At 49.8% G+C, this 24,019-nt stretch overlaps 1 protein-coding gene across 1 annotated transcript; it reads right to left on the minus strand.

Annotated features, from left to right (window-relative positions):
* Positions 1-251: 251 nt before the first annotated feature.
* Positions 252-5,366, minus strand: LOC125699242 (Hermansky-Pudlak syndrome 3 protein-like). The gene is made up of 4 exons (XM_048958580.1): positions 5,114-5,366; positions 4,255-4,749; positions 2,423-2,609; positions 252-450 (listed from the first exon to the last, which is right to left on the minus strand). Exons 1-4 carry the CDS (start codon positions 5,334-5,336, stop codon positions 360-362), a joined length of 996 nt encoding a protein of 331 aa, XP_048814537.1. The 5' UTR covers positions 5,337-5,366; the 3' UTR covers positions 252-359.
* Between the last annotated feature and the right edge of the window lie 18,653 nt (positions 5,367-24,019).

Genomic DNA, 24,019 nt, shown 5'->3' on the forward strand with positions numbered 1-24,019 from the left:
GACTCAAGAGCTATTGTCTTTGGCTAGAGCTCTGACAAGCAGTATCCAGTATTGGAGCTCTGATTCTCCCTTCTGCAGGTGAGCTGTTGAACGTGCTTACTCTGAATCCATGTTAACGTTACACTGGGAGTCAGTGATTTAAGTTACCAGTACAGTTTACAATGCTCATCTTTCATCATATGATGATTCATTTAATTACTAGAAATTCAGCTTATTTTTTTTAAAGGGTAGAACCATACACAGTATATTAAATCACAACAGTGGACTCCATTAAGAAAAACCTTTCAAGTTCACTCCGTTCGTTACGTTACAAGACATTAGTTTATATATGCGCTGAAAATCTTCTTAGAATTTTGAACTTACGCTTTCTGGTAAACAGGGAGGAACTGAACAGAGTGCAGCTTCGTCTCTTCACAAAAGCCAAAAGGGGACTGGTCTGGTGTAAAACGCCTGGAGGGAAAAAACACAACATGGGAAGTCAGTAAGAAGCTATCATCTACTCCAAGCAAGTAAACAGCAACAGCTGTAACACCCAGAGTTGATGTTTTTATACTCAACTATCCTTCATTCCTATTGCTAATACAGTTATCTTAGCAAGGCCAAGAAACACGTAGCACAGCTAGAGGCAACTACCTCAAGTTTTTGCAACCAAAAATCCTTTCTTTGCTCCTCCACAAGTCATGCATTCAATGCTGGGATCTGATGAATGTCACGGAGTTATCTCTAGATCTGTGTCCATGACAGGAGGAGACAGGCCCACAGGCCCAGAAAAGAGGAGGGGAGTGTCAATGGTTTTGGGCCGTTTCAGCCCAATTGTGTGACTAATGGGGCAGGGGACCCAGAGACCCACACCTTAAGAAAGGGAAAAGGGGGAAGGGCAGGGAGACGGGCCTACAAATGAACAGTGGCAACAATCTGAGGAGGAAAGTTAATTTACTACATTTGATATTGGAATGCAAGATAACACAATATAATACAATGTATAATTAGAACCGAGGCTAATAAATCAAATAAAATGAGACAGAGAGAGTGTCCAAAACCAAAGGCCTTATTGAAATTGAATTGAAAGTGAAATGGCTTGGGAGCAAGCCACACACGCCGCCAGGCAGCAAAAAAAACGAGACCAGTTCCGTGACCTGCAAGGAGTTTTATCTCCCCCTCTGAATGCAAAGTCCTCTGGGGTATGCAGTTCTTCTCTTCTGAGAATCGGGTACCTGGAAAATCGGCAGTCCACAGAAATGGGGCATTAACTCCTTAACTCCCGGTGCTTTTCATGATGTTATGACGTGGAGTACTGATAACAAAAATGGTAAAGCCATGACAGTGCTGAACACACACTAAAATGGATCTGAACCATTATTTAACTTCTTTTTTTTCCCCATCCCTTCTTCAACTGAACACAATGTAACATGGCGCAGCCCTCAGTCCTACTTGTCTTTCCTATTGCATCTCATCCTTTTCCTTGCTTTGCTTTGGAATTCACAGCTGGACTGCAATACCAATGCTTCAACAGTTTTAGATGAAAGTTTAAAGGATTTGATTACTAACAAAACCAAAGGTGTTGTTTTTTAGTGCTGAAGATACTTAGTAAACTCCCCGTTCCCAGCTGCACAAAGGGAGAACTTTTTTTTTGGTAAAAAGTACTTAAGTAACCATCGCTTCAGCTGGAGTTGAACCCCACAGAACAAACAAGCAGAAGGCAGTGCCTTGATCGCTGTCAGGACTGGTGATTATTTCTGACTGTCACATTTTGTAGTAGGCTTGTTGTAAATATTAAGAAAATTGCACACAAGTTACTCCAGAATAAGGTGTGTAAAACTGCTCTGCTAGTTTGGGATGAAAGTATAAGAACTGTGGGTGGCCAAATGCTGGAAAAGGCTGGCCAGTAAGGAGCTACTCGAACTCAGCTGGATCGAGTCCTGGAAAGCCTAGTCCAGCTGATCCTGCCCAAGCAGGGAGATGTTAAGGAGAGGGACTCAGCAAGTCTCTTCCAATCTAAAGGATTTTGTCATCCAGTATGCTGAGAAAATACCATCCCTCCTGATACATCACAAGCGAAGCTGTCATGTGTGCCCTTCATGGAATACAAGGATGTACAATGACAACTGGTATTAAACATCACTAATACTGCAAAATCACCAGTTAAATCGCATTTAACGGTACTAACTAGCCTCTTTCACAACAATAAATAAAGCTTAGGATTTGCAAGGCCAAGTAAGGATCTTCATTTGCATCACAGTTATCTTCTCAGCAGACAAAAAAAAAAAAAAAAAAGCAACAACATAAAAAATACACAGCACACAAACATCCCAGAAGCCAAAACACCAGGATTTTCCTTTCAGCAAGATGTGAGCTCATTTTGGTTACATAGAATTACTAACATAGCAGTTAACCCTTGCAGGGGAAAATGCATTTGTAATACCTGAAAAGGAGATACTGCACTTGAAAGTGCTTTTTGCCTTCTGTAGACAACTCTGTGGAATCAAGTGTGATGGGTATCTTACAAAGCTTACTTTCTTCCCCAAGCAGTTCCACTGGCTTCCGACATATGACAAACTCATCTAATTCAAGCTGCAAACTATGAGCTGCAAGGTCTTCATCTTTCATACCTAAACAATGGAAATGTATCAAAGTGTTCAAACAATTCCATTTAGCAATAAGAAAACACTGACACTGATACAATATTGACTAAAAACTGCAACTACAGGAAACTAATTAGCATTGGCTTCCACAAACTATGACGTTTTGAGACGAGCTACACTAGAAAACAAGAACAATCAACTTTTCACATAAACCATACCCTGGGCTGCCTCAGAAATGAAGCCAGCAGGGCAAAGGAGGTGGTTCTCACCCTCTGCTCCCCCAGTCCTTCACAGAGCTACATTCAGCTCCGGGCCCCAGCACAGGAACACAGGCCTGTAGGAGTGGGGACACAGGAGCCCGCAGGGATGCCCAGAGGCTGAGTGCCTCTGCTGCAGGGACAGGCTGACAGCCGGGGTTGCTGGAGAAGGCTCCGGGGAAAAATGATCGTGGCCTTCCAATAGCTAAACAGGGCTTATGAAAAAGATGAAGAGACTTTTTCCATGCACGTGGAGAGACGTGACGTGGTGTAATGGCTTTAAACCGAAACAGAGCAGAGTTACACCGGATATAAGAAAGAAATTCTTCTCTCAGAGGGCAGCGAGGGCCTGGCACTGCTGCCCAGGGCAGCTGTAGGTGCCCTATCCCTGGGGGCAGTCAGGGCCAGGCTGGATGGGTTTGGGCACCTTGTCTATGGGAGGTGCCCCTGCCCACAGCAGGGGTTGGAACTGGACGGACTCTGAGGTCCCTACCAACCCACCCGTTTTGTGACTCTATTAAAAGGCAAGCTGCTCAGTATAAGGCAAATCCAAAGCAACCTGTGCTGTAAACAGCCAAATAACAAATAAAAAAAATGTTGTCATTTGGTTGAAAAGGTTTTCAGAAAGAAAAAGGTGGCTATGATACAAGGTTGTGTGATCTTCAACACACCTAAGTTCCAGAAAACAAATCCTAATTGCACCCAAAAATGTTTTGAACTTTTCTATTTGGCTTTAAGTATTGAAAACAACCCAGTGTGAGTTGTCTGCGCTAAAATCCATTGTCCACCAATGAAGAAAACTCCATTTGATATCTCTCCCATCTGAAATTTTATTGACTTTTTTTTTTTTAAGGTGTAGTTTCCATTTCAAGAAGCACAAACCTTTTAAAATTTCTTAAATTATAAGTGAAAGATTTTCTAACAGCTCTCTGCTTGTATAACCAAGATGTTATAATCACAATATAATTGCGTATAATCAATAGATATCAGGATGTTATAATCGCAATATAATCAAGAGAGTAAGGCAAAGCAGACAACGATCACAAAAAGAGAATACGTGGAAGAGCTTACCCTTGGGTTGAGCTCACCAGAAGACATCAAAAGAGGGGATCTCCAGAAGAGATCCTTCCCCTCTGGTAGCCAGCTCTTAAATAGGTCCAGGAGGGGTGAATTGCCTTCACCTGTGCTCCTCTGGCTGACTCATGGCTCACCTCAGGTGATTAATCAGAGGTTCTGGCCGTGACTCAGCAGTTCCCATACACTGCTGTTGATCTGATTTTTGGGTGGGAGCTAATCAGGTTAATTCCCACACATTGCAAGCAGGCAGTATGGAATGACATCACGCTTGAGCCTTCTTTATGAATGACAGTAATCAGCAGATTCTCAGTCTGAAAAAGTTCAATATCTGTACTTACCTCCATCCACCAGCTTTTCTGTTGTACTAACTTGATATGCGCATTGCTCTCCCCTGTCTGCACTATGCTGGACCAGGTCCAGTTTCAGGATTAGAACATCCAACTCTGTTGTTATCGCTATGTGCCTAGCGCAAAATGCAACTTCGGCAGGAATGAAGTTATCAGTGTGTAAAATTAAGGAGCGTTCAAAGTCTAATACTGTCAAATTCTGGTTTATGACCAGGTATTTCAAACAGAACATGACTAGCTTATTCCTGCAGCCCACAAGAAGATCTCCATTTACAGGACAACATGAAATACACAGCGGAGGATCTGAAAGTGCCATTTCCACTATCGACATCTGCTCTTTTAAGGTTTCGGTGTACGACTCCTCCATCTTGTGACCCACCATCCGGACACAAACATGAGAACTGCCTGCAGACATGCATCGCCAGTTCACATAAGCTCTTAGGAAAGTTGCTTTGCTTTTCTCTTCAATCGTCACCAAATAGTCTCCTTAAGGGAAAGCAGAAGGACTGTTAAGTCGTTAAAGAACACACAACAGTGTTTGAGCTGCTTACCTGCGAACCCAATAAAATACATTACAAAAAGTATCTTAAATTCTCAGCTCTCACATAGCGTTCCAGAGTACAGCCGTTACCGGGTTTTCTTCAATGAGAGATCTCGAGCACAAATTAATTCGCTAGGTAAACGTACTTCACGTACTGTTAAAGGAAAACACACGGCTCCAGAGCTCCAACGCTACTTCGACGTGGGCCCACTGTAAGAGCAGCGCTCTTCTCAGAGGAGACGCCGCGGCCAGGCAGCAGCTCCGGGCTCTGGGCTCCGCGCTCGCAGAGGCCACCCGCCCGGCACTGACCTGCACGGCTGTGCGCCATGCGCAGCACGGGGCCCAGGGTGGCGAAGGAGCCCAAGGGCTCGCAGCGGCCCTCGCGGCGTACGGCGAACACCTCCACCCCGCAGCTGGCCGCCGCGCTGGCCGCGAACAGCACGTCGCGGCCGCGGCAGAACTGCGCTGGCTCCTGCTTGCAGGGCACTACTCTCTGCGACCCGAACGGGTGCAAGTTGTAAAGCCGCACCATGGCCGCCGAACACCGGCACCGCTCGGAGGTTTCCTGCGGCGGCGCCCTGCCTCGCCACCTTCCGCCTCCGCGCGCCCTTCCGCAGCGCGCGGCGCTCCTCGGGGGCGGGGCGCAGGACGCCGAGCGCAGCTCCGTGCCCCGGGAGGCCCCGCCCGCCCCCTGGACACGCCTCCGCGCCGTCACGCGCCGCTTTGTACGGGTTGCGTTATCGGGTTGCGGCGTCGGTGCTTTCAGGCGTGCTCTTGCATCGCAGCGTGTTGTGCCGTAAGCGGCGCCAGCTCCTCGCGCTGCGGATTTCACGAGCAGGAGGCAAACCCGGAACGGAGTGGTGAAGGGAGGCAGGCGGCGCGAGGAGCGGCGCCGTGGGAGCGGGAAGTGCCGCTGTGGACGGCGAGTGCTGTTTCTGAGCGGCTCTCCAGCTGCCCAGCTGCCAAGCTGGCCGGCGTCGCTCCGAGCCAGATATAGAAGCCGGCGTTTACCTTTGTTGAACTGCATGCCGTTGATGATTGTCCAATGCTCCCGTAGATCCAGGACCCCCCCCAAGGCTGTCATCCCCAGTGTTAACAGCACCTTCCTCCTGTCAATCAGCGCACTTCTAAGGATGGATTCAATTAATACAAAGATGAAGTAATAATGCTGTCAGTGATGCTGATTCTTCATCCATCCTGAGGCTTGAGCAATGTAACTAAGGAGCCTGTTCGAGGTAGAATTCAGTGTGTGATTTTCAAAAGCCATGATAGTGCTCAAATGGCAGGCTACTCACGAGAGAGCCCTTCCTTGCTTATTAGGTGCATGTAAGTGCTCAACTGTTAAACTCAAGATGGACCTAGACGGCACTGGTTACTGGTTTATCACTAGAATCCTCAGCTCCTCCTGTACCTGTACGAGAGACGACAGCAGCAGAAGACTCAGTTTGTAGTTACGAACAGGACCAGTGTTTGGGCTGGCACTATCTGAATTCAAGGAACCAGTAGCTCTGTACTTTGTAATACTGTGGTTTCCTGCTCTGAAGATTGTTTTGAAGCTGCTTCTGATGTTGTGATGATGTGCATCCCTTTCAACAGCAAGTATAATTTAGAATTCAGTTGCAGGCTTTCAGTAATACTTTCTCGAGTATTCAAAGTCATCCATCTCTTTCTTTTTTCCTACTAGCGTACAAAGAAGTTCCATGTTAAGAAAGTAAAATGTAAAAGCTCAGAAATTGTTACAGGCATGAGACAGAAGTTCATCCTTTGGTAAAGTAAAAATAACACGTACATCACTATATACTTTTTTGGTATTTTTTAAATTACAAAAGCAGAATACTCAGCAAATAAATCAGATCTGGTGCATTAGCTTTAATTTAGATTTTAAAATGTCTGCTGCAGAATACTATTCTAGCTAGTAGAGAGTTAACTGTTACATTAAAAGCACGTAGATATATTCTCCTTCTCTTTATCCAGAGATATCCCTATTAACTTTAACCAGAAATACTAGCTGAAACAGTGTAGCTAGATTGGACTAAAACTGAAGGCTTTTGGGATGTGTACTGTTACTATCAGACAGTGTAAAATTACAGCACTACAAAGCAGGTTTTGTAGAGGTTGCCTCAAATGACATTCCACCAAAAAAAAAAAAAAAGAACACACAATCTGTGAAGAGAAGCATCTGCTACTTAACACCAGTCAGTTGCATCCAGTCCTTTTCACTGAAAACCATACGGCTTTTCTGAAAAACCAAACCCAACCCACCCAACCAGCCAGAAACAAAAAAACCACACCACAAAATAACTGCTCGCCGCACTGCATTTAGAGAGGCGCACACGCAGTGGAATGACCGAGTAGGCGCATGCGCAGTGCGGAGAATGTGGCGCATGCGCCTTGAGAATTCGGCCGAAGACGCATGCGCAGTGCAGAGGTGGGAACGGCGCGTGCGTAGTGCGCTGCTAATCGACTGCGCGTGCGTCCCGATGAGCGCATGCGCAGTGCCGCTGCGAGAGCAGCGCATGCACTGCACTGCACGTAGAGAGGTGCACGCGCAGTGGTGTGACCGAGTAGGCGCATGCGTAGTGCGGCGAAACAGGCGCATGCGCCGTGCGATCTCGGCCGAAGACGCATGCGCAGTGCAGCGTGACGAATTGCTTTCCGCTCTCTGCACTGCCCTCGTGTGGCCGATATCCGGAACTGCAACGAAATTTTTTCCGCTCTCTTCGCTGGCCTCGTGTGGCCGATAGACGGAACTGCAACGAAGATTTTTCCGCCGTCTCTGCGCTGCCCTCGTTTGGCCAATATTTTGAACTGCAGCGAAGTGCTTTCCGCTCTCTGCGGTGCCCTCGTGTGGCCCTTATGCGAAACTGCAACGAAGTTTTTTCCACTCTCTGGGCTGCCCTCTCTTGGCCGATATGCGGAACTGCAACGAAATTTTTTCCGTTCTCTGGGCTGTTCTCATGTGGCTAGTATGCGAAAGTGCAACAAAGTTTTTTCCGCCGTCTCTGCGCTGCCCTCGTGTGGCCGATATGCGGAACTGCGTCCAGCTTTTTTCCGCGGTCTCTGGTGTCCCCGCGTAACCAATCCGTGCCCAACAACGCGCATGGGAAAGCAGATGTGAATTTTGCACGAAAGAGTCCTGTCTGGACTTGCCTCATGCGCGCTGCGGCGAGGAGAATTGCGCATGCGCTCTGCGGTGAGGAAACTGACGCATGCGCAGTGCGATGTCCAGGAAGGCGCATGGGTACTGCCTGCATGAAGTCGGCGCATGCGGGCTGCACGCAATGACCGACGCATGCGCAGTGCTGTGCCAAGAAGCCGCATACACTGTTCGGTGCTGAGCTGGTGCATGCGTATTACCATGCCGCGGCTGGCGTATGCACCTCGCGTGGCAGAAACCGGCGCGTATATATAGCGCGTTACAGAGCCCGGATTTGCTGAGATGTATTGCTTTCCCGAGACATGCTCGTGTCGGTTCTGCTGCACACCGGTAAGGCGATCGAGAATCCCCGAGCCCTTCCGAGTAGCTCCCAGCTGCTGCGAGTTGTTCCGAGCCCCTCGGAGAAGCTCCGAGCCGCTCCGAGCCGCTTTCATGCCGCTCCGAGTCCCTCCAAGTAGCTCCGAGCCGCTGCGAGTCGTTCTGAGCCCCTCTGAGGAGCTCTGAGCCCCACCGAGCCACTCCGAGAACCTTGGAGAAGTTCCGCACCGCTTTCATGCCGCTCCGAGTCCTTCCAAGCAGCTCCGAGCCCCTCCAAGTCGTTCTGAGCCCTTCCGAGCAGCTCCGAGCCGCTTTTGTGCCATTCCGAGCCGCTCCGAGTCTTTCCGAGCAGCTCCGAGCCGCTCACTCCGAGCCGCTTTCGTGCCGCTCGAGCCGCTCCGAGTCCTTCCGAGCAGCTCCGAGCAGCATTGCACTGCTGCTGTGGGGCTTTTAAGCGGCTGGGGGACGGTGCAGGGCTAGGGTTGGAAGGGGACGTTTGCTGGTTCACCGGGAGGCGAGCGAGTTGGATGCCACGAGGCGCTGAGGGGCAGCTGTGAGCCGAACCAGTCCATTTCCGTTCCCGGGTGGGCTCGGGCATCAAACGGCGGAAATAGACGAGGGGCACCCCGGATTAGCGGAGGAGAATATATCGCTGAGCCGGCGGTCCGGAATCGGCTGCTTGCCCGTAGCCGTAGTGGTTTTTCGAGACAGTTGCTGTTTTGAAGGTGACGGGCGTATATTCGCTGTTAGCCGGAGGACTAATCACCATAGAGAGCGGCGGATGAGCTGCGCAGAGCGGTTAGATCGGCACTTCCGCATTTCTGGGCGCATGTGTTTTGCCGCTGGCGGGACTCGGCGGCAGGCAGCGGCAGTTCCGCGCGTTGGCCACGCGGTGGCAGCAGAGACCACGGCAAGAACTTTCCTGCCGGATCGATGCCGGGATTCGGCGGTAGGCGGCGGCAGTTCCGCGCATTGGGGGCTGCCCATGGGGCGCGTGGAGTCCTGGGAGGAGTTGATGGCCGTGCGCAGGGGAGTGATGGTGCCCTCGGCGCACGGCTGTGACAGCGGGGTGGGGGTCGGTGCCCCCAGAATGTGGTGGTGGGCGAGTTGTATGGGGAGTGCATGTGAAGCAGTGCTGGAGCAGCTTGTGAAGCCCTGTGAGCACAGGTGGAAGCAAGGCAGCCGTGGGAGCAGATGTGGGGCCTGTGGGTCACTTATGCGTCGCTTGTGGGGCGCTGATGTGTCACTTTTGGGGCCCAGGCTGCTGTCAGTCATTTGTGGGTCCCTGCTGCCCTACTTGTGGGGGTACTTATGGGTCAATTCGTGGTCCCTTTGCCAGTTAACGGTCCCAGGCTGCTGTGGGGCACTTCTGGGGCTGTGTGTCTCACTTGTGGGTCCATGCTGTGCCACTTGTGAGTCACTTGTGGGGCACTGGGGGGCACTTGTTGGTGACAGGACACTCGTGGGGCACTTATGGGACGCTGATGGGTTAATTACGGGGGACTTATGGGGCACTTGTGGTTCAGTTGTTTGTCCCTTGCGGGGCACTTGTGGGTCCCTGTGGGTCACTTGTGGGTCACAGGCTGCTGTGGGTCATTTGTGGGTCCCTGCGGTGCCACCTGTGGGGCCCTTGTGGCTCCCAAGTCACTGAGGGGCTCTCTGGGTCCCTCCCTGTTTCTGTGGGGTTTGTGTTGCTGTTGGAGCCAAATGGCCACATGCTGCCATACAGGCAGGTGCCAGGTTCACCCCCTGAGGACACCAAACCCTCCAATAATGTCACAGCGGCCTTTAATTGCTGTGCAAGGAGATGACGCGCATTTCTCCCTGGGGAGCCGTAAGCTGAGCCTGGCAGCTGGGCAGCCAGCACTCGCTCCATTGATGCCGCTCATCTCAGCCCTTGTGCTGCACGTGCAGCTTCTCAGCACCTCGCTGTATCAGCACTGAAATCTGTGCTCCCCTATTTATTACAAATGTCACCAATTGCCATTGAGGACAGACTGGAAGCAAAGTACTCTACTCAAAGTACTAGCTCATCCATGGATAAACCTCCCCTTGCCAGACAGGCAGACCCAATTGGCTGCCGGTCATTACTTTTTTTTTTTTTTTTTACTTTTTTTCCTTCCTGCTTTTAGGGGAACTTTGAGATCACAGCCTGAAGCAGTGATGGAGCACCTGGTGAGGGGTGCAGCCCTGCCTGCACAGGTGGAAGCAATGCAGCCGTGGGGCAGATGGGGCTGAGCCTGGCTCCACCCCTCCCTCGCCTCATTGAAGGGCTGGCAGCCCCACAGGCAGGGTTTCTTCCTGGAGATGCCTCTTGTGGATTGCTGGGTGAGCTCTGGTTCGGGGGAAGAGGTCAGCGATTCATTCTTGATGGCTGTTGGGGTTTTGATCTCTGCCTTTCTGTGGGGATTGTAAGCTGGTTTACGGTAGCTCTGTCAGCTCTGCCTCTGCTTCTGATGCCTTCCACTTGTTCTCTGAGGGCAGTCAAGGGGTTCTCTGCCTTTCTCTGAACTGGTAACGGAGGGACTGATGGACGTTCCTTTCTTTTGCTCTCATCTGTTTCGGGAATGCTTCAGTCAGCCCCAAGGTGACGCTGGTTGGGTGACTGAGCGTTGCGACTCCAGAAATGCCTGGAGCTGATGCACTGTTCTGTAAAGGGATTCTGTGTTCTGCAGAGTTCCTCTGCAACTCTTTCTAAGCTCAACACCTTCTTGTGACGTCTCTGTTCCCTCTTTTGTGATTCTCATTGTGGGATCTCCAACCTGGGCCTCCAAACTCACTCCGTCTGCTCCCACGTTGCCGCAGCCCATTTTATGACACGTTCCCTCTGCGTCCTCGCGTCCTCCCTGCGTCCTCTGCCTGTGTCCCCTCTGCGTCTCCTGTGCCACGCATTCATTCCACCTGTGCTGAGTGTTGTTTGAGGGCACGCATTTTAATTCCGTTCCGCGTCTCGTTGGATCTCCTTCTGTTTTGCGGCTCAATGGGGTCGAAGGGTTTCTGGGGCTCCTCTGGTTAGTGGTTCCAGCGCTGTGCAATCTGTGGGGCGGACGCTGGAACGGCAGGAACCCCTTGTTCATGCGTTGCTTGTATGCGGGTGGGTTTTGGGCCGGCTGTGGGCAGCTCCCTTGGAGATGCAATGGGGGTTGGTCCCCCGGGCTTGCCCTGCTCCCTGCCCTTTGTCCTTGCAGCCCCATGAGCTCCGTGGCTGGCGATAGAGCGAGGTGCGTGGATGCGGCTGGGAGCTGAGCTGCAGGAAAGCCCTGGGCCCCAGTGGCCGTTTGCTTCATCCTCACCCAGCGCCGTCCGCTCTGCGCTGCTCGAGCGCACTGAGCACAAGGATTCAGTTCCTGTTTGGCCTGGTTCTCTCCCAGATCTCCCTTAGGAATTGGTTGGCAGCAACAGGTGTCAGGGCACGGCTCTGCGAGTGCCTTGTGGCCGACCCCCCCAGGCTCTCAGGGCTCTTTCTGTCGTGCTGGCAGATGTGGCTTTGTATTGATAGGAAACAAAGGGCCGTCCTCTGCTGGAGCGCTGTGTCTGGATCACCGCAGATATCTCCATCCCAGCCATCAGGGGATGCTGTCAGTTTCCCAGTCTGGACGCCACCCAACCTCCCCAGCCCTCTTCCTTCCATCCCTGCCCCCCGTTCCATAGCAGCCCTGCAGCCATGGCACCCAGCAGTGCAATGCAGCAATACCTCTGGTGTGCTGAATGCTGGGGCCGGCACAGAGAGGCTCTGTGGCCGACGCGGATCTTCCTGGTTGGACTGCTTGTGAGTTGCCTGGAGCTGTTGAGCACACGGGGTTCCCTGCCTGCCCTGATTGCTTATGAGGCCATCAATGTCCTTTGTGTCGTCGTGCCTCACGGCTTCGGGTATCGTGCCATAGACTCCTTAGGGTCGGAAGGGACCGTTTGTGATGATCTAGTGCGACTCCCCACAAGGAACAGGGACATCCACAGCTCGATCGGGCTGCCCAGGGCCTGATCCCGCCTCACCTTGGAAGGGACAGGGCATCCACCGCCTCTCTGTGCAGCCTGTTCCACTGCCCAGAATCACAGAATGTCCTGGGTTGGAAGGGACCTCGAGGCCCACGAGTCTCCAGCCCCCCACCAACGCAGGGCCACCAACCTCCCCATTTCACAGCAGCCCAGGCTACCCAGGGCCCCATCCAACCTGGCCTTGAACACCTCCAGGGGTGGACAGGGCATCACAGCCTCTCTGGGCAGCTGTTCCAGCACCTCACCGCTCTCACAGTAAAGAACTTTGCCCTGACATCCAACCTCAATCTCCCCTCCCTCAACTTAAAACCATTTCCCTTTGTCCCTTGCTGTAAAAAGACATTTTCCTTACATCTAAACTAAGTTTTCCCTTCTTCTTTCCTTTAGCTCCCTTTAGGTATCAAAAGGCTGTTACCAGGTCGCCTTGGAGCCTTCACTTCTTCAGGCTGAACAGCCCCAGCTCTCTCAGCCTGTCCTTGGAGGAGAGCTGTTTGATCCCTTGGTTCTGGTTTTTTTTTTTGTGGCCATCCTCTGATGTGATCCAACAGGTCCATGTCTCTTCTGCACTGAGGACTCTACATCCCGACAAAATCTCTAGATGTGGGATTGTGCAGAATATGGACTCAGATAAGGGAAGCCTCTTTACTTCACAGGTCCTACAGGAGCTGATGAGAACTTCAGAAATAAAGTGGGAGCTCCATACTCCGTGGCACCCTCCTTCTTCAGGGAATGTAGAATGAATCAATCAGATGCTGAAGAAGCACTTGTCAAAATTGGTTTCAGAGACCAAACTACCATGGACAAAGTGTTTGCCTGTAGCCCTTGTCAGAACACGAACCACTCACAGAAAAGGCTTAGGAGTATCGCCCTATGAAGTGCTGTTTGAGTTGCTGTACTTGGGAATGGTGAGATGCCCGCTCTTGAAACCAAGGGTAAGTTTCTCCAGAACTGTGTACTCGGGTTGTCTGCTGCTCTGTTACCCCTTAAGGAATGTGGGCTGTTGGCTCAAACTCCACCTCTGGAATTTCCAGTGCACTCATCCCATGTAGGAGGCTGGTCCTAATACACATCTGGAAGGAGTCAAAGCTTCAGCCCGAGTGGGATGGAATGGACCATTTCAGGTACTGCAGTGGATGTTGTCTACCTTGACTTCAGCAACGTTTTGTTACAGTCTCCTGTGACATCCTGGTAATAAAGCTGAGAAAGTGTGGGATAGATGAGTGGATGATGAGGTGGGCTGAGAACTGGTTTACTGGCTGAGCTCAGTGGTGGTGATGGGCAGCACAGAGTGCGGCTGGAGAGCTGTGAGCGGCGGTGCTCCCGGGGGTTGGTGCTGGGTCGGGTTGTGAAGGGGAGATTGTGTTTGTGCTGTAGAAGCTTTGAGTATTTTCTGTATGTAGTACTGGCTTTACTGAACTTACAGCCCTCTTGTGAAAGAGCTGTTTGCCTTCCACTAAGAAAGTTGCAGAGCAGAGTGAAAAGATAAAGATTTGGGGTGTTCTGAATTGAGCCAGGCACAAAATAAGGCAAATGTGCAGGGTGGAGAGAGAGAGCCCAGCACAGGGCAGAACAAACGTGCTCACTCTCGGTTGGCACACCAAAAGCCTGTGCTGCCATTCAGGCTGGGGAGCTGGGCAGAAACAAACCAGATGAGGTGGAACAAAAGCAAGTGTTGAGCCTTGCACCTGGGAAGGAATGGCCGCAAGTATCAGTACAGGCTGGGATGTGACCGGCTGGAGAGGAGCTCTGCAGAGAAGGACCTGGGGGTCCTGGTGGATGACAGGTCGGCCGTGAGCCAGCAGTGTGCCCTGCTGGCCAAGAAGACCAATGGCATCCTGGGTGCTTTAAAAGGAGGACGGCCGGCTGAGCAAGGGAGGTGATTTTCCCACTCTGCTCTGCCCTTGTCAGGCCTCACCTGCAGTACTGCATCCAGTTCTGGGCTCCCTTCGTGGTACAGAAATGACAAGGATCTCCTGGAGAGAGTCCAACAGAAGGCCAGGAAGATGATAAAGGGCCTGGAGCATCTCCTCACTATTGGAAAGGCTGGGGGACCTGGGTCTGTTCAGCCTTGAGGAAAGAAGACTGAGAGCAGATCTGATTAATGCTTATTATTTGTTAAGTGTGGGAGTCCAAAGGACACGGCCAACCTCTTGTCAGCAATCTGTAGGGACAGGAGAAGGGGAAATGGCCACAAACTGGAGCACAGGAAGTTCTGCACCAAAATGCAAAGGATCTTTTTCACAGCAAGGATGATGGAGCACTGGAACAGGCTGCCCAGGGAGGCTGTGGCTTCTCCTTGTCTGGAGATATTCCAGACCCTCCTGGACACCCACCTGCGCAGCCTGCTGTAGGGAGTCCATTTTGCAGGGAGCTTGGACTCAATGATCACTGGAGGTCCCCTGCAACCCCAATTCTGTGGTTCTGTGATTTTAATTCTTGCTTCTTGCAGCGATGCAGTGTTTCAGAAGGGAGAAAAGCACAGCGGGCATCAACTGGATTTCTGTGGTTGGTAAAGCTGTGCTGAGAAGTGGGCTGGCTGCTGCCCCTGGAAATGTGTCTGCAGACTTTGCACCCAGAGGAATGACTTTTCCCTGCAGGTTGGGCTTGTCTAAGGTAGGTCACTGCTAGGTGAGCTTCTGCTTTAAAACATCAAGTTGTACAAATAAGGAAACTTCAAAAGCAAGATTGCCAATTCTTTTTTACATAGGTGATTTTTTCACGAGGAAAGATTTGAAATGCTTACCGCTAATGGAAGATGGAGAGAGGAAAATCAAGTCAAAGGCACGCTATGCATAGCCAGCACATAGCATCTGCACCGCTCTCCCCCTGCACAAAGGAGGAGCAGCTCAGCAAGCTTGGCCTGGGCCATGGAAGGGAGCATACAAACATCTGGACCAACCCCAACGGAGCTGCTTCTGCAGGTTGGTTGTCTTCTGCTGTGTGTCTGCCATCCTGTTGCTCTGGGGCAGATTTGTTCATGTTCAGCTCATGGATCTGAGGTCTGAGTTTAAGGCTGTGGGCATTGTCCAGGAGTTGGGGTAGGGTGCGAGGCAAGGAAAACTGGGGTAAGAGGATGAGGTTTAGGACCAGGAACCAGGAACGGAAGCGTCACTATTAGCTCTTGCTGTTCTCTTTTTGGCTTAGGAATCCACGTGGGTTTTTTAATGAAGAACAAACTCGCTGTGCAGCTTGTGAGTGAATTCATTCACACCTGTTAATTGGCATTCTTCTCTACGTGGAGCTGCAATTGCAATGGATGCTTGTGGTCTGATGTGCAGCCCCCTCTGATGTGCTCAGATGAGTCAAGTTGGCAAGGCCTGGCTCTCGGTTGGTGAGTTGTGCCCAAGTTCAGACAGTTGACTCTTGTCGGCTTTGAGATGCATCTTCCAGTTGCACGCTGTGTTCTTCCTGTTGCATTGAGCTCTTGAGCTCCAGCCCTAAGTCAGGATGCAAGCGCTACCACAGAAGGGATGGTTGAGATTGGAAGTGCAGTGCAAAGGGCTGGAGCCAGCAGGAGCAGGGATGTGATCATTCCCTGTACTCAGCTCTGGTGAGTCCTCACCTTGAGTGCTGTGTTCAGTTCTGGGTCCCTGACTACAAGAAGGACACTGAATCCCCGAGATATTGCCAGAGAAGAGCAGTGAAGCTGTGAGGGGTGTAGAGCACCAGTCTTATGGGGGGCGGCTGAGGCAGCTGGAATTATTTAGTCTGGGGAAGAGGAGGCTCAGGGCAGACCTTATCCCTCTGTACAGATAGCTGAAGAGAGGTCATGTTGAGGTGGGGGTCGTCCTCTTCTCTTAAGTAGTGATAGGACTGGGGGGAACGGCCTCAAGTTGCACAAGGGGAGACTGAGGCTGCATGTTAAGAAACGCTTCTCCACAGGAGTGGTCCAACGCTGGAGTGGGCTGCCCAGAGACGTGCAGGTGTTCAAGAAACATTACATGTTGTCTGGAGGGATGTGGCTTAGTGGGAAATATTGGTGGTAGGTGGACAGTTGGACTGGATGATCTTGGAGATCTTTTCCATGCTTGCTAATTTTATGTTTCCATGAAAGGCATCTGCTGGTGAGAGCTTTGGTGGGTGAGCATCAGGCTGCTGGAGAGCAGGCAGCTGTTGTCTGTGCAGACAGCCACATCCATGGGGAGTGGAGGCTTTTAACCTTAACCTTGTCTTTCATGTCTCGTGCAGTAAGGCATGTTGTTATAAAGCACCATCGTAGGGGCAACCTTGATTTCTGCTGCCACCAGAGCTCTCCCCCATGCTTCTCCCTGTGGTGTGAGACCGTATTGGAGGCCATGCAGAAGCCTGGGTAGGTGAAGTCAGTTGCTCTTCCTTTCCCCCCCCCGATGCTGGAAATAGCGGGGAACGGGACTGGGGGACATCCCAGCAGTGGGTTCCTACCTCAGCAGGACTGAATGGCCGTTCTGGTGCATGTAGTTTGAGTGAGTCTGACACCAGTTAGAGAAATGAGGGGCCTGTGGACAAAAAGAATGTGCAGCGTTTTGCAGTGTAAGATGTTCTCTGAGCTGCTGCTAACAGTGCCCAGCATGCTTCCTTTTTGATGGGGAGAGGTTTAGCAATGATTTTTTTAGATGAAAATAGTTAATCCCATATTTGCGACAGAACTCACATTCAGTTGCCTGCCGGGCTGCATTTAGCCACACAAGGCTGGCATTCCCTCCTTGCTGGGCAGGCAGTCACAAGATGCACAAAGCCACGCTGACATCTGTCCTGGCCTGTGCTGGCTGTACCTGGAAACGTTGGGGTTTTCCGGACTTCAGGGCCACGTGCCTGAATCCAATTCCGGTTCTCCTCGAAGCAGAGCTGTTGGTCAGACCTGCTGGTACGAGAAACTAGACATGGCAGTGAGATGGGGCTGATGAGCTGTCAGTGTCAGAGTCAGAGATGCTTTTGGAGTTCCATGCACAACTCACACCATTCCCTGTTTCTTCTCTCCAGACCAAGTCCACTGGGAAGGATGAAGGAATCACCAGCTGGCTGTTGGTGTTCCTGCTTCAGCCTGGGAAAACCATCTTCTGGGGCCAAACGCCAACCGCAGTGCCGTCCCAGGGAGCCCACAGAGACAGACGTTGTAGTCCTGGCAGGTAAGGGTGCAAATCCTGCTTTCAACACCCTGCTTCTCAGCAACGTAGAATTCTTGCTGTCAGTGGGCTTGTATCTCCTTCTAGCGATCCAGCCCGTACCTGACACCTTCAGTTCTCCCCCGATCAAGAACCACTTTCATAATTCAGCTTGTGGAAGTTTGACACCAACCCCGTTCATTCTTTTATAGGTGATTTGAGCTCTTGTCAACCTAGCAGAGCCGGAGCAAGTAGCGATGCTGGGCTGTATGCTTCCACCAATGGAGAGCTCGCAGGAAGCACAAGTGGCTGTGGATCAGCTGACAGCCTGCCACATAACAACAGTGACGGACACGAGGAGCTCATCCAAGTCCAAGCCCTCATTTCTCCCGGCTCTGCTGAAGATGCTGACCTGAGCCTGCCAGAAACCACAGGCACCAGCCTGGACTGTGACCCGGTGCCTCTGCAGTGCAGCCCAGCCCAAGCACAGCCTGAGTGCCCCGACAGCAGCACCTCTGTGCAGGAGCAGGTCAGCAACAGTGAGGAGAAGCCGTGCCTCTTGGAGGGGGACTTAGAATCAGGCCTCCAGTCCCAGGCACCATGCAGCGGCTCTGAGAGCTCTGAGCCACTCTCTCTGTGACCTTTCCATCCAAGAGAGGAGGATTCCCATCTTTACCTGGACCTCTCACGCCCTCCTGTCTTTTCCTTTAATAATAAAAGCACACTTGTGCTCACTCAACGCCTTGACTGCCTGTGGAGTCTTCATTCACAAGGACTGGGATGAATGCAACAAACAATGAGGCACTTCAGCTTGCAATGCTGAAGCTGTGGGGTGCACGAAGCAGAGCTCGGGGTTAGTTCCCGTTTTGTCTGGCTTTGGGGTGTCTGCAGCTCCCATTTGGTACGGTAGCAAATAATCTCTAGCATCCTGGATGCTGCTCGTGATAACCCCAAGCTTCCTGGCGGTGGCTTTGTGATGCCTTTCAGGGCTTTTGGATGCCTTGTGATGCCTTGGCTGCTCCCTAACACCTCTCTCCTCCAGCCGCGTCCATTCCTGGCTCCCAACCTCCGGGCTGTCTGCACAGAACATCTGCAGCCCTGTCACCATCACGCTGCGGCAGGATGAGCTCACTCAGACCTGGTGTCTCATTGGTCAGCATCAGCTCTGTCCCACCCCTGGCAGTCTCTCATTGGTTAGCGTCAGCACTGTCCCCTCCCCCGGGGATTCCTTCATCCGCAGTAGGTCCGCCGGCTGCAATTGGCTTAGCTGCCGTGCTCGGGAACGGTCGTTTGGAGCCGGCTGTTGGAGGTGCGACAGACCTCGGTGGCAGCCGTTGCTGTCCTGGCAGCAGCGAGGCGGAAGCCAAGGCACAACGGGAGCGAGTGCTGAGGGCAGCTCTGCCAGAGGTGTGCGGGACAGGGAGAGGAGCCCTGCGCGGCCCCAAGCAAAGGGAGATGGCCGTAAAGTGGAGCACGGGAAGTTCCGCCCATGGATGAGAAGGGAGTTCTTCTCGGTGAGGATGGCACACCTCTGGAACAGGCTGCCCAGGGAGGCTGTGGCTTCTCCTTGTCTGGAGATATTCCAGAACCGCCTGGACGCCCACCTGCGCAGCCTGCTGTAGGAGCCCGTTTTGCAGGGGGTTGGACTCAGTGATCCCTGGAGGTCCTTCCAGGCCCAGTTCTGTGCTTCTGTGATTTTACTCCTTGTTTCTTGCAGCAGCACGGTGTTTCAGAAGAGCGAAAAGCACAGCAGGCATCAACTGGGTTTCTGTGGCTGCTAAAGCTGTGCTGAGAACTGGGCTGACTGCTGCCCCTGGCAATGTGTGCAAAGTCTGCAGAGGCAGAGGAATAACTTTTCTCTCAAAAGTTGAGCTTGTCTAAGGTAGGTCACTGCTGGGAGAGCTTCTGCTTTAAAGCATCAAGTTGTATAGTAAGGAAATTTTTAAAGCGAGCTTGCCAGTTCTTTTTTACCTAAGTGATTTTTTAGCAAGGAAAGATTGGAGATGCTGCTTGCTAATGGAAGATGGAGAGAGGAAAAGCAAGTGAAAGGCACGCTGTGCATAGCTGCTGCATACCATCTGCACTGCTCTCCCCCTTGTGAGAGGTAGGTTGTGTTTTTGCAGTGGAAGTTTCCAGTAGTTCTGTATGTAGCACAGGATAATTTGCCTTTCACAAAGAAAGCTGCTGAACAGCTCTAGGATTGCAGTTGAAAACTTGTGAAGCAGGTATAAAGGTGTCAATGAATCTATTAATAACTGCTAATGAAAAAGAAATAAATCCAAAGGTGCGAGCAGGGGAAGGAAACTGGGTGGACTCGGAATTACTTCCTTAACAATAACTGTCCAAGGAGGGAGTGAAGCTGCAAAACAGGGACAGTTATCCCCCCATGCCTTTAGAAAGGATAATGGGTCTAAAGGCTGTAATACAAACATTGGTTAAGATGGTTTTCTGGGACTCTATGTCACCCTATAACACTCCAGTTTTGCCATTACAGAAGGCAAATAGCACCTATCGACTGGTACAAGATCCAAGAGAAATTAATGAAATAGTTCTCAAGTGACCCCCCTGCTTCCTAACCCCTATACTTTAATGAGTCAAATCCCACACAGACACAAATGGTTCAGTGTAACAGACCTCAAAGATGCTTTCGGGACCTGTATTTTAGACTCAGAGAGTCAAGATCTTTTTGCCCTTGAATGAGAGGATCCAAAAATGCAACAAAAATAGCAAGAGAGGTGGATTGCTTTACCCCAAGGGTACATAGAATCGCCTAATTTATTTTTATTATATTTTATGTATTATATTATTATAGATATTATATATTGTATTATTATGTATTATTTTATATACATTATATATTTTATATTTTATTTTTGTTTTAACTAATTCAGTGCTGGAGAAAGTTTTGGAAAAGTTTCAGGTTGAAGAGGAGGTGAAGCTGTTTCAGTATGTAGATGATTTGCTGAGTTGTGGAAAAGAGGAGTCTAAAGTAAGACTAAGTAAAACTGAATTTCTTGGGAATATGGGCTAGGACTGTTTGAACTGTAGTATGTGGAAAAAGAAGTCAGATACCTTGGGCATGTGATTTCTGAAGTGAAATGGAGAGTTCTGAAGGAATTTAGGGCACTGTGCAGCTTCATTTGCCCAGGACAAAGAGGGAGCGGCAGAAGTTTCTAGGTTTGATTGCATTCTGTATTTTGTGAATAGAAGAATATGTACAAGAAACAAAGATTGTATCTCCAACTATTACAGGGAGAACCCAACATATTAAAATGGACAGAAGAGGGAAAAGAATTAGTAGAAGTATTGAAACAGGACTTAATCACAGCACCTGTGTTAGAGCTGCCTGCCTTAAAGGAACCATTTCACCTTTTGATAACTGTCAGTGAAAGAGCTGTTTTAGGCATTCTAACACAAAAATAGGGAGACAAAAGAAAACCTATTCATAGTTGTTCAAGGTATTAGACCCTGTATCTCAGGGTTGGCCTGAACGTGTGGCTGTGTCCAGGTGGTATCAGCAACTGCCTTACTGGTAGAAGAGAGTGTGCGTGTACACTTTGGGAGTGTAAGGAGCAAGTTGTTGACGGTACGTGTTCCCCCCCCCTACCCTTCCATGAAGAGATTGCTCCACATTTTGAGGCATGATGGTTACAAAAAAAAAAAAAAAAAAAAAAAAAAAAAAAAAAAAAAATAGAGCAGGAATCTGCTCCTCAATCTCTTAAAAAAGCATAGTGCCAAACTCTCCCCCGTGGAGATGAAATGGGCATGGAATAATTGGTCCAACTTCGAGGGAGTCATGGGTCATATTAAATTCCCTCCACAAGCAAATTTGTATGGGGGAGGAAAAGAGAATATCAATCATTTGTGCAGTTCCAGGAGCTGCTCTTAGTGCTGCCATAGAGATCCGCAATGAACAGCACATGGTAGAAACCCAAATTATAAAGTCCTTTCAGGAATTGGTGACATACCTGCAGTACCAAGTAGAAGATCTTAGGGGACAGAAAAAGAAGAACATTCAAAAGGCCTCCCTCAGCAAGCCCTTAGAGAACAGTTGGTAAATGACAGGGAGATAGATGCTAGTTCCCCAGGTAGTGACTTTCCTCCAGGAGAAAATCTTGAGGATGTGAGAGCCCAAAAAGACAAGTTGGGAAACCTGTGATCCTTCCCTGCCTTTAGATAGAAACTGGACGTGCATGGGAAGAGACTGGCAGTGGGTATTCTGATGTTCGTACTGACAAAGTTCCCTGTTTGCTACAGAGCCGGCCAAAGTAAGGAAGGATTTTGGTGACACCCTTAGGAAATCAGTATGTGTGGAAAGTGCCATTAACAGAGGGAGATAAGATCTTGCTGACTGAAAAGGAATCAGAGGGTTATTGGGGACCTGGAATATTTTTCACCACGGGCAACCACTGCCAGTGGTCCCTTACTCCAAGAGCTGCTTATTGGGATGATTACTCCCCAGGACAACTGCTGTTGATTGATTTGCCCCACTGTGGTCCTGTCCCTTTAACCCTCAGGGAGACTCTTCACAAATACTTGTGGAAGCCTCAAGATGATCAGGAGGAGCTGTACAAAATTAACCATCTGGATTTCACCTCCCTTCTAACTTTGGTTCATTTAGGACCAGGAAGTCTTATTTTTGTTTTGTTTTCTTTTCCAGTTTTGCTTCTTATAACCTTGGTTTCTTTGGAACCAGGAAGTTCTCTCTTGTTTTCCAGATGCTAACGAATGCTGATACTGTTGCTGTAGCTCACATGTTCCCTTCTCACTCTGCTCCTTTGTCTGGGATCCCTGTGGTATCATTGGTGTTACTGCTTTGGACAGGAATCTTCTTCAGATTAATTTTTGTAATTGCTTATGATGACCTTAACACAGTCACTGGCTGGTCACGGTCCCATGCCCATATTGGCAGTACTGGGCATCTAGTTAGTTTTACTTATGATCCTGTCACTAACTCTCCCGCAGCTTTTGTCCTAATACACAATGCTTCAGTACATACCATACACCTAATCATTGTGCTGGGACTGAATCACAATGGAGTTTTTTTGTTTATTTTTTTCCCTGCAGAGGAGAAAGAATCACAAATGCTTGTGGAGAAAAAAGACTCAGGGATTTCTTCTTCTTTCTTGCTAGCAGATCTTGATGCTCTCCTCTTCCTGCCAGTGGGCTGCGTGTCATGCCATAGTCCTGCAGTCTCCAGAAGTGACCCCACATGCTACCAAAACAGATCACAGACCTGGATTCAGGCATTCTTCATTCTCCCACTGCACGAGCTGTCATGGAGCAACGTGCTCCTCAAACGTAGTCATTTTGTGAGGTTACACAGTGTTTGTGTACTTATGTAGGAATGGAATGTTGTTTCTGCATTAGAACTAAAACGTGAGTATTTTACATCATTGTCTCTGCTCCAGTCTTGTGTTGTTTGTTTACTACTACTAATTACTACTTAGTACTACTAAGTACTAACAGCTCTTTTTGGGAGTGTTTTTATTTCATCAGGAGTCTCTGAGGGTCTCCTTCACTTGCCTGTTTGATGAATTTTCCACATTGGTGCTTGCTCAGTGGGTAGATGGAGTAATGAATGTATGGGTACAAGGACTGCTGCTGTTATCTGTCCAGCCATCTGGAATACCTCTGAGCCTTGAGTTCCAGACAACAGACATTGCGCTCCTAAACATTACGATAATGCCTTTAGAAATCCAAAACCCTTGACAATGATATCAGTAGGCTCATTATGTTGCAAGACTACTGATTTTTGATGCTGGTCAGACAGGACCTCAGTGATTATAGAAAATTTAAGGAGGAGAATGTAAGCCATTAGCAATAGATAAACATTTAGCTAGCAACAGTTTCTATTTAGCCAGTATGCCCATGTACAGTTAAGCATCGGGAAGGTCTGTGAACCTGAAATACTCAGGCAATGAGGAATCAGGGGAAAAGGTGAGCATCAAGGTAATAGGGCATGTTCTTTGCTTTGTAATAGGGTTTTGTTTGCTTTTCATTCAGTATCATTTCTTACCATTACGCAGCATTTGTCTTGTCTTGTTTTTCATGTTGCCAATCAACATTTAGTTGGAGCTTGGGTGACCCGAATGCATACAACTAAGTGTTGACCAAGTGTGATGTGAAATGAAGAGGTAGGCTCCAAAACAGGCTTCTAGTGAGTGCTGTGTACAACATGGAGTATCGAGAACTACCTCTGTTTCTCCCTGCCCCATGTTGTTCAGTACCAGACGTGAAGGTTTCTTCTTTCCTTCTAGGGTTGGAGACTCCACTATCAGATGGCATTGGCCTTTCAAGCCTCCCCGGGTTGTAGCGCTGGTTGTGCCCTGATCCTTGGAAAGGGGAACTGATTCCTTCATCATTACCTGATGGTGACGTCTACTTATCTTGTGTCCAGTGAGCGGTGGTGGAAAAACTGCGGCTCTCCCGAGTGGTGCAAGGACTCTACTGAGGCTCATTGTGTTTATAGTAGAAAACTACAGCCATAGATGGATGCCAATATCCACTCCTTACTCTGTCTGGCAAGCTGTGTTGATCTCTGAAGTTGCTCCCACACTTGTAGAAGTTCTTTGGGCTCAGCATCAGTTGTCTCTTGCACTCACATGGCTTTCACCAGGTATTCTTTCTTTTCCCCCATCTTTAGGGCTCGCAAGTACTGAT

This window comes from Lagopus muta, chromosome 12 (genome assembly GCF_023343835.1).
Source record: "Lagopus muta isolate bLagMut1 chromosome 12, bLagMut1 primary, whole genome shotgun sequence".
Lineage (NCBI taxonomy): Eukaryota > Metazoa > Chordata > Aves > Galliformes > Phasianidae > Lagopus > Lagopus muta.